The sequence below is a fragment of the Canis aureus genome, chromosome 21, assembly GCF_053574225.1.
Source record: "Canis aureus isolate CA01 chromosome 21, VMU_Caureus_v.1.0, whole genome shotgun sequence".
Taxonomy (NCBI): domain Eukaryota; kingdom Metazoa; phylum Chordata; class Mammalia; order Carnivora; family Canidae; genus Canis; species Canis aureus.
In genome coordinates, this window is record NC_135631.1 from 13,892,927 (window position 1) to 13,907,078 (window position 14,152).

At 43.6% G+C, this 14,152-nt stretch overlaps 1 protein-coding gene and 1 long non-coding RNA gene across 2 annotated transcripts; one reads left to right on the forward strand and one right to left on the reverse strand.

Annotated features, from left to right (window-relative positions):
* Nucleotides 1–5,872: 5,872 nt before the first annotated feature.
* Nucleotides 5,873–8,399, reverse strand: LOC144292614 (uncharacterized). Its single transcript, XR_013359989.1, has 2 exons — nt 7,602–8,399; nt 5,873–6,738 (listed from the first exon to the last, which is right to left on the reverse strand). It is a non-coding gene; the product is annotated as an uncharacterized LOC144292614 (long non-coding RNA).
* Nucleotides 8,096–14,068, forward strand: PTPMT1 (protein tyrosine phosphatase mitochondrial 1). Its single transcript, XM_077863256.1, has 4 exons — nt 8,096–8,336; nt 8,449–8,529; nt 11,791–11,982; nt 13,636–14,068. Exons 1-4 carry the CDS (start codon nt 8,163–8,165, stop codon nt 13,792–13,794), a joined length of 606 nt encoding a protein of 201 aa, XP_077719382.1. The 5' UTR covers nt 8,096–8,162; the 3' UTR covers nt 13,795–14,068.
* Nucleotides 14,069–14,152: the final 84 nt, after the last annotated feature.

Genomic DNA, 14,152 nt, shown 5'->3' on the forward strand with positions numbered 1-14,152 from the left:
CGGTCTGGCGCCTGCCTTTGGCCCAGGGCGCGATCCTGGAGACCCGGGATCGAATCCCACGTCGGGCTCCCGGTGCATGGAGCCTGCTTCTCCTCTGCCTGTGTCTCTGCCTCATTCTCTCTCTCTCTGTGACTATCACAAATAAATAAAAATTAAAAAAAAAAAAAAAAGCTGAAGCCAAAAAACATACAAAAATACAAAGAGCGCATTAAACTCTTTGTTTAAAAAAAAAAACTACTAAACTCCTAGTTAAAAAAAAAAAAAAAGAAAAAGAAAAAGAAAAGCCGAACTCACTTAATCAGTAAAAACAGAAATCCAACCTGAATTTCCATCACAGGAGAATGGGTAAATAAATGATGGTATAATTATAAGTGATTCTTAGAATAGTAAAAATCAATGAATAATATCTACACACAACACTGTGGTTGAACATTTAATGAAAAAGTCATAAAAGGGGGGACCTGAGTAGCTCAGTGATTGAGCATCTGCCTTCATCTCAGGTCATGATCCCAGGGTCCCCACTCAGCAAGGAGGCTGCTTCTTCCTCTCCTTCTCTCTGTCCCTTCCTCTGCTTGTCCTCTCTCTCTCAAATAAATAAAATCTTAAAAAAAAAAGTAGTAGAAGACTTAGTTGCTGTATTTACCATTTTTATAAAACATACATTTACATGGTAAAAACTATATTGTTTTGAATTTTTATTATGAGTATGTTTTAAAAGTAAGCAGGAGGAAAAAAAAAGTAAGCAGGAGGGCATAATGAATCCCCAAAGAACATCACTCAGATTAAATAATGCTTAATATTTTGCCATCTTTGTATAATTGCTTTTTTTCTTGGTACAGTATTTTGATGCAAATCCCAGATATGTCATGTATGTCTATATACTTTAGTAAGTATGTAATAAATAAATTTATAGGCATTTTTTACACAGCACCAATGCCATGACCACATTAACAGAATTAGCAATAATTGGTATTATCTCCATCCATAATCAAATGTCTCCAATTATTTAAAAAACATGACTTTTATTAAAGTTTTATTTTTATTTAAGTAATCTCTACACCCAATGTGGGGCTCAAACTCATGACCCTAAGGTAAAGAGTAGTATGCTCTTCTGTCTGAATCAGCTAGGTGCCTCCAAAATATGACTTTTAATAGCTGATTCATTGAAATCAGGATCCAGACTGTCCACACACGACTTCTGGTTGCCATGTCTCTAAGACTCCTGATCTGAGACAGTTGTTCTCCTATTCCTTTTTTTCCCCCGTGCCTTGCAGAAACGAAATCAACTGTTCCTGTATAATATCTATGCTCTGGATTTGTCTGTTGTTCCATATGATGACATTTAACTTACCCTTCTATTGTCTATACTCGCTATAAATGAAACTTCGTTCCTTATAACAACTGTCTGTTAACTACATTGGAATTAAAATTAAAAAAAAAAAAGGGATCCCTGGGTGGCGCAGCATTTTGGCGCCTGCCTTTGGCCCAGGGCGCGATCCTGGAGACCCGGGATCGGGTCCCACGTCGGGCTCCCGGTGCATGGAGGCTGCTTCTCCCTCTGCCTGTGTCTCTGCCTCTCTCTCTCTCTCTCTCTCTCACTGTGTGCCTATCATAAAAAAAAAAAAAAAAAAAAAAGACCATGAAGATTTTGGTTTCACTGCATAAATAAGACCAAAATATGTGTGCATATGTACGAATAAACTACAAAATATAAAATAGTATGCAAATGCACACAAAAAATTAATCAATTAGAAAAACTTGTTTTACATACACGTGCATAAAAATATATTCAGTCTCTTAAGTAGTTAGTGAAATGGAAATAAAAATAGTCATCATTAAAATAAGAAGCTCTTAAAAATAAAAAATAAAATAAAATAAAAAGCTCTTGAGGTCTGTTTATTTTTTTATTTTTATTTTTTATTCTTATTTTTTTTTAATATTGTATTTATTTATTCATGAGAGACACAGAGAGAGAGGCAGAGACATAGGCAGCAGAAGAAGCAGGCTCCCTGCAGGGAGCCCGATGTGGAATTCCATCCAAGAATCCAGGGATCATGATCGGAGCCAAAGGCAGACGCTCAACCACTGAGCCACGCAGTTGCCCCTTGAGGCCTATTTATATTGATGTTGGACTTTAGGATTGAGGCTATGAGCGTCTGGAGGCATATGATGGCAGTTTGGGATGTCTGGGTGGCTCTGTGGTTGAGCATCTGCCTCTGGTTCAAGGCGTAATCCTGGAGTTCTAGGATCGAGTCCCATATCGGGCTCCCCGTAGGGAGCCTCCTTCTCCCTCTAACTGTGTCTCTGCCTCTCTCCCTGTCTCTCATGAATAAATAAAATCTTTAAAAAAAAAAAAAAAAAAAAGGGGGCAGCCCTGGTGGCTCAGCGGTTTAGCGCCGCCTTCAGCCCGGGGTGTGATCCTGGAGACCCGGGACCGAGTCCCAGGTCAGGCTCCCTGCATGGGGCCTGCTTCTCCCTCTGCCTGTGTCTCTGCCTCTATCTCTCTCTCTGTGTCTCTCGTGAATAAATAAATAAAATCTTTAAAAAAAAACTAAAAAAAAAAAAAAACAAACAGTAAGTCGGCTGTAAAGAAGAAATTTCCCTCAACCACTAGGGATATTTGGTTGCCCCAAAATACAGTTAATACAGGAAGACCATTCCCTGACATATCCCAAGGGCTGGAATATTGTCTGGAATATATAGGCTTCTCAAATACTTTCAGTCAAATTGAAATCCATATACTGGGTGCTTCTTGCTGGCTCAGTCCATAGCGCGATGCAACTCTTGGGTTATGAATTCGAACCCCACGTTGAAGGTACAGTTTACTTTAAAAAAAAATCCATTTACTGGAATACTGTGTAATTGTTTGAAAAGCATAAAGTAAATGTACACGTATCTACACTGACATGCCATAATACCCATAAATACTGTTGCGTAAAACAGCAGGTCATACAATAGTAAATATAGGATGAGTCAATTTTTATAAAATATACTTTAACTATATCTAGAATGGATTGGGGCACCTGGCTGAATCAGTTGGTGGAACATACAACTCTTGATCTCAGGGTTGTGGGTTCAAGCTCCACATTGTGTTCAGAGATTCCTTAAAAAAGAAAATCTTAGGGGCACCTGGATAGCTCAGTCTGCTAAGCATCCGACTCTCAGTTTCGGCTCAGGTCATGATCTCAGGATTGTGAGATCAAGCTCCGAACCCAGCTCATGTGCTGGGGCATGGAGCCTGCTTAAGAGTCTCTCTCTTTCTGCTCCCTATCTAAAATACATAAATAAATTAAGGGATCCCTGGATGGCTCAGCGATTTAGTGCCTGCCTTCAGCCCAGGGTGTGCTCCTGGAGTCCTAGGATCGGGTCCCACATCGGGCTCCCTGCATGGAGCCTGCCTCTCCCTCTCTCTGTGTCTCTTATGAATAAATAAATAAAATCTTTAAAAAAAACAAATAAGTAAATTAATTTTTAAAAATGAAATCTTTTATTTTTATTTTTTTTCAAAAATCTTTTAAAATAGAATGAATTAATGGGTAAATGTATGATAAAATGAAGTGTTAATTGTAGAATTTAGTTGGTGGTTATACAGGTTTTTCCTGTGCAATTTATTCAGTTTTCAGTTAATTTATTTTATCATGAAAATGTTTATCGGAGGATCCCTGGGTGGCTTAGTGGTTGGGGACCTGCCTTCCGCCCAGGGTGTGATCCTGGAGTCCCAGGATTGAGTCCCGTGTCAGGCTCCCTGCATGGAGCCTGCTTCTCCCTCTGTCTGTGTCTCTGCCTCTCTCTCTCCATGTCTCTCATGAATAAATAAATAAAATCTTTTTTTTTTAAATAAATAAAATCTTAAAAAAAATGTTTATCACAAAATGTTGGGAAAATATATGTGTATAAAAATCTGTTATTTCTGAAGAGTGCATTGGGGGTAAGGATGGAACTTTTCAGATTATGTACTTTATATAAAGCAAAAATTGTAAATGATTCTTTGATACAGTAATTGCACTTTAGGAATTTCTAAATTCCACTATCCTATCATAGTAAGTCTAAATATGGAAAATACAGAAATATAGAAAAAATTTTCATGCTGGAATTATTAAAAAATGTGGAAATATCCTAAATGTCCAATAACAGGAGAATGATCATATTATGGTGTAGTAATTAGGATCATTCTAAATGGTAAAGATAATGTAATAATATGGCAAGTCCTTATAGCACATTTCGTGATAAAAATGGATACAAAAGCTTGGAGACTGGGACGCCTGGGTGGCTTAGCGGTTGAGACCTGCCTTTGGTCCTGGGCGTGATTCTGGAGTCCCGGGATCGAGTCCCATATCGGGCTCCCTGCATGGAGCCTGCTTCTCTCTCAGCCTGTGTCTCTGCCTCTCTCTCTCTCTCTGTGTCTCTCATGAATGAATAAATAAGTAAAATCTTAAAAAAAAAAAAAAAAAAAAGCTTGGTGACATGATTACAATTATTTTTTTTTATTTTTATTTTTTAGGGAAACCTGGGTTGCTCAGTGTTTGAGCCTTTGGCTCCGGGCATGATCCTTGGGTCCTGGGATCGAGTCCCACATCAGGCTCCCTGAAGGGAACCTGCTTCTCCCTCTGCTTATGTTTCTGCCTCTGTGTGTCTCTTATAAATAAATTAATACAATCTTTAATTTTTTTTTAATTTTAAGTAATCTAAAGTCAATATGGGTCTTGAACTCACAAATCCTAGATCTAAAGTTGCATGCTCTACTGACTGAACCAGCCCGGTGTCCCTACTATGCTTTTTAAAAATGGTACATATAGGGGTGCCTGGGTGGCTCAGTCAGTTAAGCGTCTGTCTGCTTACAGCTCAGGTCATGATCCCAGGCTCCCTGCTCAGTGGAGAGCCTGCTTCTCCCTCTCTTCCTCTGCTGCTCCCTCTGCTTGTGCACACTCTCTGTGTCAAATAAATAAATAAAATCTTTTTAAAAAATTAAAAAAAATAAAAATGGTACATATAGACCACATAGTGTTATCATATGACCGAACAATTCCATTCTTAGGTAGATATCCAAGAGAAATGAAAATATATATCCACACAAAAACTTGTATATGAATGTTCACAGCAGCATTATTCAAAATAGCTAACAAGTGTAAAAAGTCAAATGTCTGTCAACTGATAAATGAGGAAACAAAATTTGATATATCCGTACAACAGAATACTATTTGGCAATAAACCGTACAATGGAATACTATTTGGCAATAAAAAAATACAGTACTGGAGTGCCTGGATGGCTCGGTTGGTTAAGTGTCTGACTCTTGATCTCAGCTCAGGTCTTGATCTGAGTCCTGAGATCAAGCCCTGAGTTGGGCTCCATGCTGGGAGTGGAGCCTACTTAAAAACAAAAACAGGGGATCCCTGGGTGGCTCAGCGGTTTGGCGCCTGCCTTTGGCCCAGGGCTCGATCCTGGAGTCCCGGGATCGAGTCCCGCGTCGGGCTCCCAGCATGGAGCCTGCTTCTCCCTCTGCCTCTCTCTCTCTCTCCTCTGTGTCTATCATAAATAAATAAATAAATCTTTAAAAACAAAAAAAACCAGTAGTGACACATGCTACAATATGAATGAACCGGGATCCCTGGGTGGAGCAGCGGTTTGGCGCCTGCCTTTGGCCCAGGGCGCGATCCTGGAGACCCGGGATCGAATCCCACGTCGGGCTCCTGGTGCATGGAGCCTGCTTCTCCCTCTGCCTGTGTCTCTGCCTCTCTCTCTCTCTGTGTGTGTGACTATCATAAATAAATAAAGGATTAAAAAAGAAAAAAAGAAATCTTTCCTTTAAAAAAAAAAATATGAATGAACCATGAAAACATTATGCTAAGTGAGAGAAACCAGACTCAAAAGACACATATTGCAGTTCATTTACTTGAAATGTCTAGAACAGGCAAATCTATGAGACAAGTAAATTAGTGGTTGCCCAGGGCTGTGGGGAAAGGGGATATGGGACTTGGCCAGGGGCGGGGTATGAATAATGATATGTTCTAAAATTGATTGGGGAAGGGCACCTGAGTGGTTCAATTGGTCAAGCTACCGACTCCTGGTTTCCACTCAAGTGGTGATCTCGGGGTCATGAGATTGAGTCCTGCATCCAGCCGCAAGCTCAGCAGAGTCTGCTGGAGATTCTTCTTCTCTCTGCCCCTCCACCCACTCTTGCTCTTTCTCTAAAATAAAAAAAAAAATAAAATGTGATAATTGTACAGCTCTGAATATACTAAAAACTATTGAATTGTACACTTTAAATGGGTGAACTGTATGGTATGTGAGTTGTATCTCAAAGCTGTTACAAAAAAGTTTTCTAGTGGTACAGTTACGAAATTGAAGGAAAAATACATGTAGGGACACCTGGGTTGCATTGTCTGAAGGTACAATGAGCATCTGCCTTTGGCTCAGGGAGTGATCCTGGGTCCGGGAATCGAGTCCCATATTAGGCTCCCTGTGAGGAGCCCGCTTCTCTCTCTGCCTATGTCTGTGCCTCTCTCTCTCCCTCTCATGATAAAAAAATAAATCTTAAAAAAAAAAAGAAAAAGAAAAAGAAAAAGAAATATATCTGTGGTGGTGAAATTATGGATAAGTAGAAGGGCACCTGGGTGGCTCAGTCAATTCAGTGTCATCCTTCCACAGAGGTCATGATCCCAGGGTCCTCGGACTGAGACCCTAGAAGGCTCCTTGCTCACCAGGGAACCTTCTCCCCTGCTTGTGCTCTCTCACTCTCTCTGCCAAGTAAATGAATGAATAAATCTTTAAAAAAATATATGGGTAATTCGAGTAAGTTCTACTTCCCTGTATTTTCCAATTGTTATTAGTATCTATTACTTTTTCATTTTTTTTCTTAAGTAAACTCTAATCCCAAGGTGGAGCTTGAAATCACAATCCCAAGACCTGCATGCTCCACTGACTGAGCCAGCCAGGCGCCCCAAGTATGTATTACTTTTACAAGGAGAGAAGAAACTTTTTTTTAAAGAAAGTACCAGACGCCAGACGCCTGGGTGGCTCAGGGGTTGAGCGTCTGACTTTGGCTCTGGGGGTGATCCTGGAGTTCCAGGATCGAATGGAGTTCCACATCGGGCTCCCTGCAGGGAGCCTGCTTCTCCTCCCTCTGCCTGTGTCTCTGCCTCTCTCTGTGTCTCTCCAGAATAAATAAATAAAATCTTAAAAAAAAAAAGTACCAGACGCAAATAAAGAGCATCAGATGTAGGTTCCACTTAAATGTAAATAAGCAGCATCACAACCATTCCTCTTACCTCTCTGTAGGTTGTGGTTTTTACGTTTAAGCTTATCACAATATGTTCTTAATTTATCTTCATAATTAGATTTTGTATATATGTTGTTAGAGATTTTATTTATTTATTCGTTCATTCATTTATAGATCTTTCATTCATTCATTTACTTATAGATTTCATTTTTTTATTCATGAGAGACCCAGAGAGGGAGGCAGAGACACAGGCAGAGGGAGAAGCAGGCCCCTGTGGAGAGCCCGATGTGGGACTCGATCGCGGGACCCCGGGATCACGACCTGCGCCAGAGCCACCTCGGCTTCCCTAGAGATTCTATAGATACACTTTTTCTTCATACTCACACACACTGGGGTTCGGGCAGGAGGAGGGCGCAGGGAGTCCAGGCAGATGGGGAGGGCGGGACCCCGTCCGCCCTCTCCGCCAAGGTAGCCCCGGCCTAGAAGCTCAGCGCCCCTTCTTCAGCCCTCCCCTCAGGGTCTCTTCCCCGACGGGTCTCCCCTCGGGGGGGTCGCCGCCCCCTCCCTGCGGCGCGGGCCTCCCTCGGGTGGGGGGAGGCCGCCGGCCGCGGGCAGGGGCCCCCGTGTCTCGCCCGGCGGAGCCCCAGGCCTCGGGCCCCGCCGTCCCGCCCGCCCGGGACTCCCCGGGCCCTCCCCTCGGCCGGCGGCCCCTCCTCCCGGACCATGGAGCCCGGCGCGGGCGCCTCGGGCTGCGCCGCCGAGCGCCGAGAGGCCGGGCCCGAAGCCTCGGCGCCGGAGGGGCCCGCGGCGACCGCGGCGCCTTCGCGGGAGGCGGCGGACGAGTGGCCGCCCTCGTCCCCGTCGCCCTCGGGGCTCCTCTCGCGGCCGCGGCCCGCGAGCCTCGGCGTGGGTGAGGCGCGGCTGCCTGAGGCCGGCGGCGGCAGGATGGCGGCCGGCGGGTTGCTGGAGGCCGGCCTGGCCCGGGTGCTCTTCTACCCGACGCTGCTGTACACCCTGTTCCGCGGGAAGGTGCCGGGCCGGGCGCACCGCGACTGGTACCACCGCATCGACCCCACGGTGCTGCTGGGCGCGCTGCCGCTGCGGAACATGACGCGCCGGGTGAGCGGCGCCGGGGGGCCGGGCCGGGAGGCCGGGCCGCGGCGGACCGGGAGCCGGCGAGCGCCGCCCGCGCCCCCGCGGCCCTCCCTGAGCCCCGTCTTTGCCTCGGCAGCTGGTTCAGGACGAGAACGTGCGCGGGGTGATCACCATGAACGAGGAATATGAGACGCGGTTCCTGTGTAACTCCTCAAAGGTGAGGGGCCGGGGGCGGCCGGGGGCGGAGGGAGGCGTCGCCGAGCACCCGGCCCCTGCGGTCGTGCCCCGGGCGGCTCCTCCGCTTCGGGAGCGGCGGCCGGAGGTAGAAACTAATCGTGAAAGAGAAACCCGTGAGAAAGGCGTTTAAAAGTAGAACCAAGTCTGACTACTCCTTTATGCACAAAGGTTTTCTTAATTTCCGGAACTCGAGTCAGTAACCAAATCGGAAGGCCGCTTTCCCAAGGCTTGCTGATTGCATTCATTCGACACTTAGTGAGCGCTGCCGGGCAGTCCGTGAGGCACCCAAGACGGAGACCCTATAAACCAAGAACAAAAGCCCCCTCTCGGTCCCCAAGGGTAATTTATCATAAAACAATCCCTTGAAAAATTATACAGGCTTCAATTTTTGGCATCGACTTGAGGGAATTGTTATTCTATATGTTAATGATAGAGTGGAAGTGTTGTCACAACAGAGTTCAGACCTAAAACAATTTTTTTAAAGATTTTTAAAATTTTTTACTTATTCATGAGAGGCACATTGAGAGAGAGAGGCAGAGACACAGGCAGAGGGAGAAGCAGACTCCATGCAGGGAGCTTGACGTGGGACTCGATTCCGGGTCCCCAGGATCAGGCCCTGGGTAAAAGTCAGTGCTATACCGCTGAGCCACCCGAGTTGCCCCCTAAAACAATTTTCACTAGGTTTCAGTGCTTGTGGAACTCTCCACAACAGTCATCAGACATGGCCCTATCTTTATATAAAGATGTTGCCCTGAGACGCCTGGGGGCCCAGTCAGTTAAGCTTGGAACTCTTAGTTTTTCCCTCAGGTCATGATCTTAGGGTTCTGAGATCAGCCCTGCCTCTGGCTCCCTTTTGGGCGTGGAGCCCGCTTAAGACCGCCCGCCCCCAAAATAAATAACGATGTTGCCCTGTCTTTATTGCATTTGACATCTTTTAGCACTCACTACATAGTCCTCTTTCTTGTTTACTGTTGATATAGCCTGTTGAAGATGCTGTTACTTCAACTGATAGTTTTTGTAACCTTAGAAATGGACTCACATTTAAAATATATTCATTAGTAATGACATACATTTCTACGAAATGGATAAGTTTCTTGGATTTCCCAAAGTACTTTGCTACAAGGTTTCAGGAATTATTAGCCAAAATGTTAAATGTTCCTTAGTGTGGTCAGTCCTGTGGAGTAAGAGTCACAAAAAATGCTTTGTCTCTGGGTCTGAGGCATTGACACTTGTATGATGCAGCTATAGTACCCAACTAGCCTAGAGAAAAGAGATCTCCAAGGCAGTGCTTCTCACATTTTAATAAACATAAATATTATCTGGCAGTATTCAAATAGCAGATTCCTAAGTACAACCCCCTAGAAATTCTGATTCAGGAACTTTAGGGTGGGGTCCAGGAATCTGAATATTTAGCAAATATTCAGGTATTTCTGGCATAATGGATACAAAGCCCCATGCTGCAAAATGCTGTTCTTTTGTTAATTTCATGAGCAGTATATGACCTTCCCTCTGTCATAAAGTCTTAAGTCATAAAGTTCAGCCAAACAAATAACCAAAAGAAAATTAAATGGGGCAACTGGGTGGCTCAGTCAGTTAAGCCACTGCCTTAGGGTCACGTCATGATCTCAGGGTCCTGGGATCAAGCCCCATGGTGGGGCTCCCTGCTCAGCAGGAGAGCCTGTTTCTCCTTCTCCCTCTGCCCCTGATGGTGTGCTCTCTCTCTCAAATAAATAAATGTTTTTTAAAAGAAAAAAGAAATAAGCAGATTAATAACTATTAGCTGGAGCCTATCTGGAGTTTTGTTTTTGTTTTTGTTTTTTTTTAAGATTTTATTTATTCAGACAGAGGGGCAGAGACATAGGCAGAGGGAGAAGCAGGCTCCTCGAGGGCAGCCCAGTGCAGGACTTGATCCCGGGACTCTAGGACCACGCCCTAAGCCAAAGGCAGATGTTCAACGACTGAGCCCCACCCAGGCGTCCTTTTTTTTTTTTTTTTTTTTAAGATTTTACTTTTTAAGTAATCTATACCCAAGGTGGGACTTGAACTTACAACCAGATCAAAAGTCACATGCTTTACTGACTGAGCCACCCAGGCATCACCTTATCTGGAGTTGTCAGGCAAAAAAATTAAAAAATAAAAATAAATTTTATTGATATGCCAGAGGCCTTATTTCTCCTATTGCTTATTCTTCTGAAGTGATAATGTACTAACAAAGATAGGTGTGTTGTTTTATTTTTATTATTACTATTTTTTTTAAGATTTTATTTATCTGAGAGAGAGAGTATGCGTTCACAGGAGAGCACAAGTGGTGGAGAGGGAGAAGGAGGCTGCCCGTTGAACAGGGAGCCTGATGTGAGGCTCAATGTGGGGCTCAATCCAAGGACCCTGGGAGCACAACCTGAGCTGAAGGCAGATGCTTGCTTAACTAACTGAGCCACCCAGGCACCCCAGGTGTGTTAATTTTGAAATGGTAACTTTATTTTCTACCATGTACTCTCTCAAAAAAAAAAGTGGTAAAGAAGAGACTTATAGACAGAAAAATAGAAAGCTCTTGCAAAATTCAGTAGCCCAAACCTGCAGCTGGGTCACTGCACAGGTGCCAAGATTATGCAAAAACAGTTACACAACTTTTGTAGATGAATTTTATACAGCTAATATTTTGTAGCTAAAGATTCAAATACGGGTGTCTGGTTGGCTCAGTTGGTTAAGCATTTGTTTTCTGTGCAGGTCAAGATCTCAGGGTATTAGGATCAAGCCCCCACATCTCCCTGCTGGGTGGGGAGCCTGCTTCTCCCACTACCTCTGCCTGCAGCTCCCCCTGCTTGTGCTCTCCATGCATGTGCTCTTTCTCAAATAAATAAAATAAAAAGATTCAAATACCCAAAGGGTACTTTTTTTTTTTTTTTTTTTTTTAATTATTATTCATAGGAGACACAGAGAGAGAGGCAGGCTCCATGCAGGGAGCCTGATGTGGGACTCAATCCTGGGACCGGGGGTTCATACCCTAAGCTGAAGACATGCTCAACTGCTGATTTACCCAGGCATCCCCCAAATGGTACTTTGGGAACATTTAAAATCTTGAACATAATTCTAACTCAGTAGCACAGCTGTTGTTTGATAAAAGACCAGCAATGCGGGTTATCCATTTTATAGACATCTCTGTAAGAAGTTTCTTATTTAGAAAATAGTAAACATCAGGCTTTTTTCATTCTTTTTTTTATGCTGGTGGACCTGGTTCCAGGAATGGAAGAAAGTAGGAGTCGAACAGCTGCGGCTCAGCACAGTAGACATGACTGGAGTCCCAACCTTGGCTAACCTCCAGAAAGGAGTCCAGTTTGCTCTCAAGTACCAGTCGCTGGGCCAGTCTGTCTACGTGCATTGTAAGGCTGGGCGCTCCAGAAGTGCCACTATGGTGGCAGCGTATCTGATTCAGGTAGGAAAGGTCTTTCTGGACTGGTTTATATACAGCATATTTCTAGAACTTCAGTAGCATGGTCTACTGAAGGCCTTGTTGGAAGGAGCCATTTCAGGCAGTCCCCAATATCAGGCTGTTGGGAGGTGGAAAGCACCTGAAGTTTGTAGATAGGCTGACCTCTGGCTTTGCCACCTGCCAGCTGTGTGACGTTAGGCAAAAGTGGCGTCCCCTCCCTGATCCTCAAACTAAATATGTCTTGAAGCTTGAATGAGAAAGAATGTCAAGCACTGACCTATGGCAGGCACTCAAAAAATGAAGTTGCAAAAGATGTTAACACTAGTAAAAGGCTAAAATAAAAACACTTCTTATAAATAGCATGTCAGGAAATCTAGTATTGTAGATAATAGTGCTGGTTACTTACAGCTTTGTAGGACTCAAGATTTCTTTTTTTTTTTTTTTTTAAAGATTTATTTATTTATTTATTTATTTATTTATTTATTTATGATAGGCACAGAGAGAGAGAGAGAGAGAGAGAGAGAGGCAGAGACACAGGCAGAGGGATAAGCAGACTCCATGCCTGGAGCCTGATGTGGGACTCAATCCCAGGACTCCAGGATCGCGCCCTAGGCCAAAGGCAGGTGCCAAACCGCTGAGCCACCCAGGGATCCCCCGGACTCAAGATTTCTTAAAGTAAAAAAAAAAGTAAAAAAAAAAAAGATTTCTTAAAGTATTTCAGGATAAAGTTCTGGACATCAGTTTTTAGAAACAGGATCTAACCGAATTTTGTCTATCACTTTATGATTGGCAAGTGTGAGGCTTTTAAAACTATTTATAAGCAAATATTCTCTAGTCATTACTCCTTGTTACACAACCCCCAACATGACTTATTCTTATTACTGTCTGGCCCCTGTAGAGCATTTACTAAGTTATGTGGATAGTTTAAGGAAAAAGGAAATGTTGAGGTAACAGGCCTGGCTTTGAGTTGCTGTGGACTGGTAAGTACGTGATTTAACAATATTAAAGCTTTGATCATTAGGACTCCATTTCTGGAAATGGGTGCTCAGGAGGATATTTTGGACTTAGGGAGAATTGACGCAGCTGGGGCTGAAATCTGTAGTTTCTTGCTTTTGTTGAGATCTAAACCAATAGGTATCATTAGGGATACAAAGATAACCCTCACTTAAATCTAAAACCCTCCTACTTAAATCTAAAATCTATTCAACTTGTCCCCTTAGTCATGGGGACAAGTTGAATAAAAACATCTACCATATACTCTCCCCAGGAAACTTATAACCAACAGCCCAGCTCCCAGAGGACATCTAATAGACCTATGCAGGCTTGAATTTAGATCTCAGCTTTGCATGTTAAACCTTCTTTTTCCAGGGTTGGAAAGAAAGACTGACTTTTTCCAGGTTTGGCAGAAAGACTGACTTGCCCCCACACCCCCACCCCAGCCTACTGCAAAGTATTGTGGAACTGGTTGACTGAGGGAGTTACAGTGCCCCCTCCCCTCTGTTTATGATATTTGGGCATGTTTTTGAACTACCGCCCTCCCCAAATGAAGTTTTTAAAATAATGAAATTCTGAGAGTCCGTTAGCACCTGTTATTAGGTCAAGGACACCTTAACACCTGCTCCTTTCTTTCTCTGATTTCCCAATCCTGTACTTCAGGTGTACAACTGGAGTCCAGAGGAGGCTGTAAGAGCCATCACCAAGATCCGGTCACACATCCACATCAGATCTGGCCAGTTGGAAGTTCTCAAAGAGTTCCACAAGGAGATTACTGCAGGGGCAGCAAAGGATAACACTTGTCACACATCACAGACGTGAAATACACAGATTAGAAAGAACTCAAGACAACGCTGCTTGCTACAGAATCAAATAGTTTTAACAGGACCAAGGGGGCCTAAGCCCAGACTTGACATAGCAGAAATGTGCTAAGTAATGGATAATTGTGCTCCCTTTGTCTTGTTTCACTTTCCTGAAGTAACACTGTTGTATGTCTAGAGAGATTTAGTGTGGCTTCAATTCACTGGCTATGGGGATACGGGATGAGGGTCTTTGTTTTCTCAAGTAGAGTCAAAGAAATCTATTGTGTATGCAATGCTGTGCTTAATGATATTTAGCACGACTCAGAAACATTTAACATGGGAAAAGAGAGGAGAAATACTCAGCTCAGTCTCTTTGC

Coding starts and splice junctions, on each gene's coding strand:
- PTPMT1 (XM_077863256.1), top strand. CDS start 8,163: ATGGCGGCCGGCGGGTTGCTGGAGGCCGGCCTGGCCCGGGTGCTCTTC. Junction 8,337..8,448: donor TGCGGAACATGACGCGCCGG/GTGAGCGGCGCC, acceptor TTGCCTCGGCAG/CTGGTTCAGGACGAGAACGT. Junction 11,983..13,635: donor TGGCAGCGTATCTGATTCAG/GTAGGAAAGGTC, acceptor CCTGTACTTCAG/GTGTACAACTGGAGTCCAGA.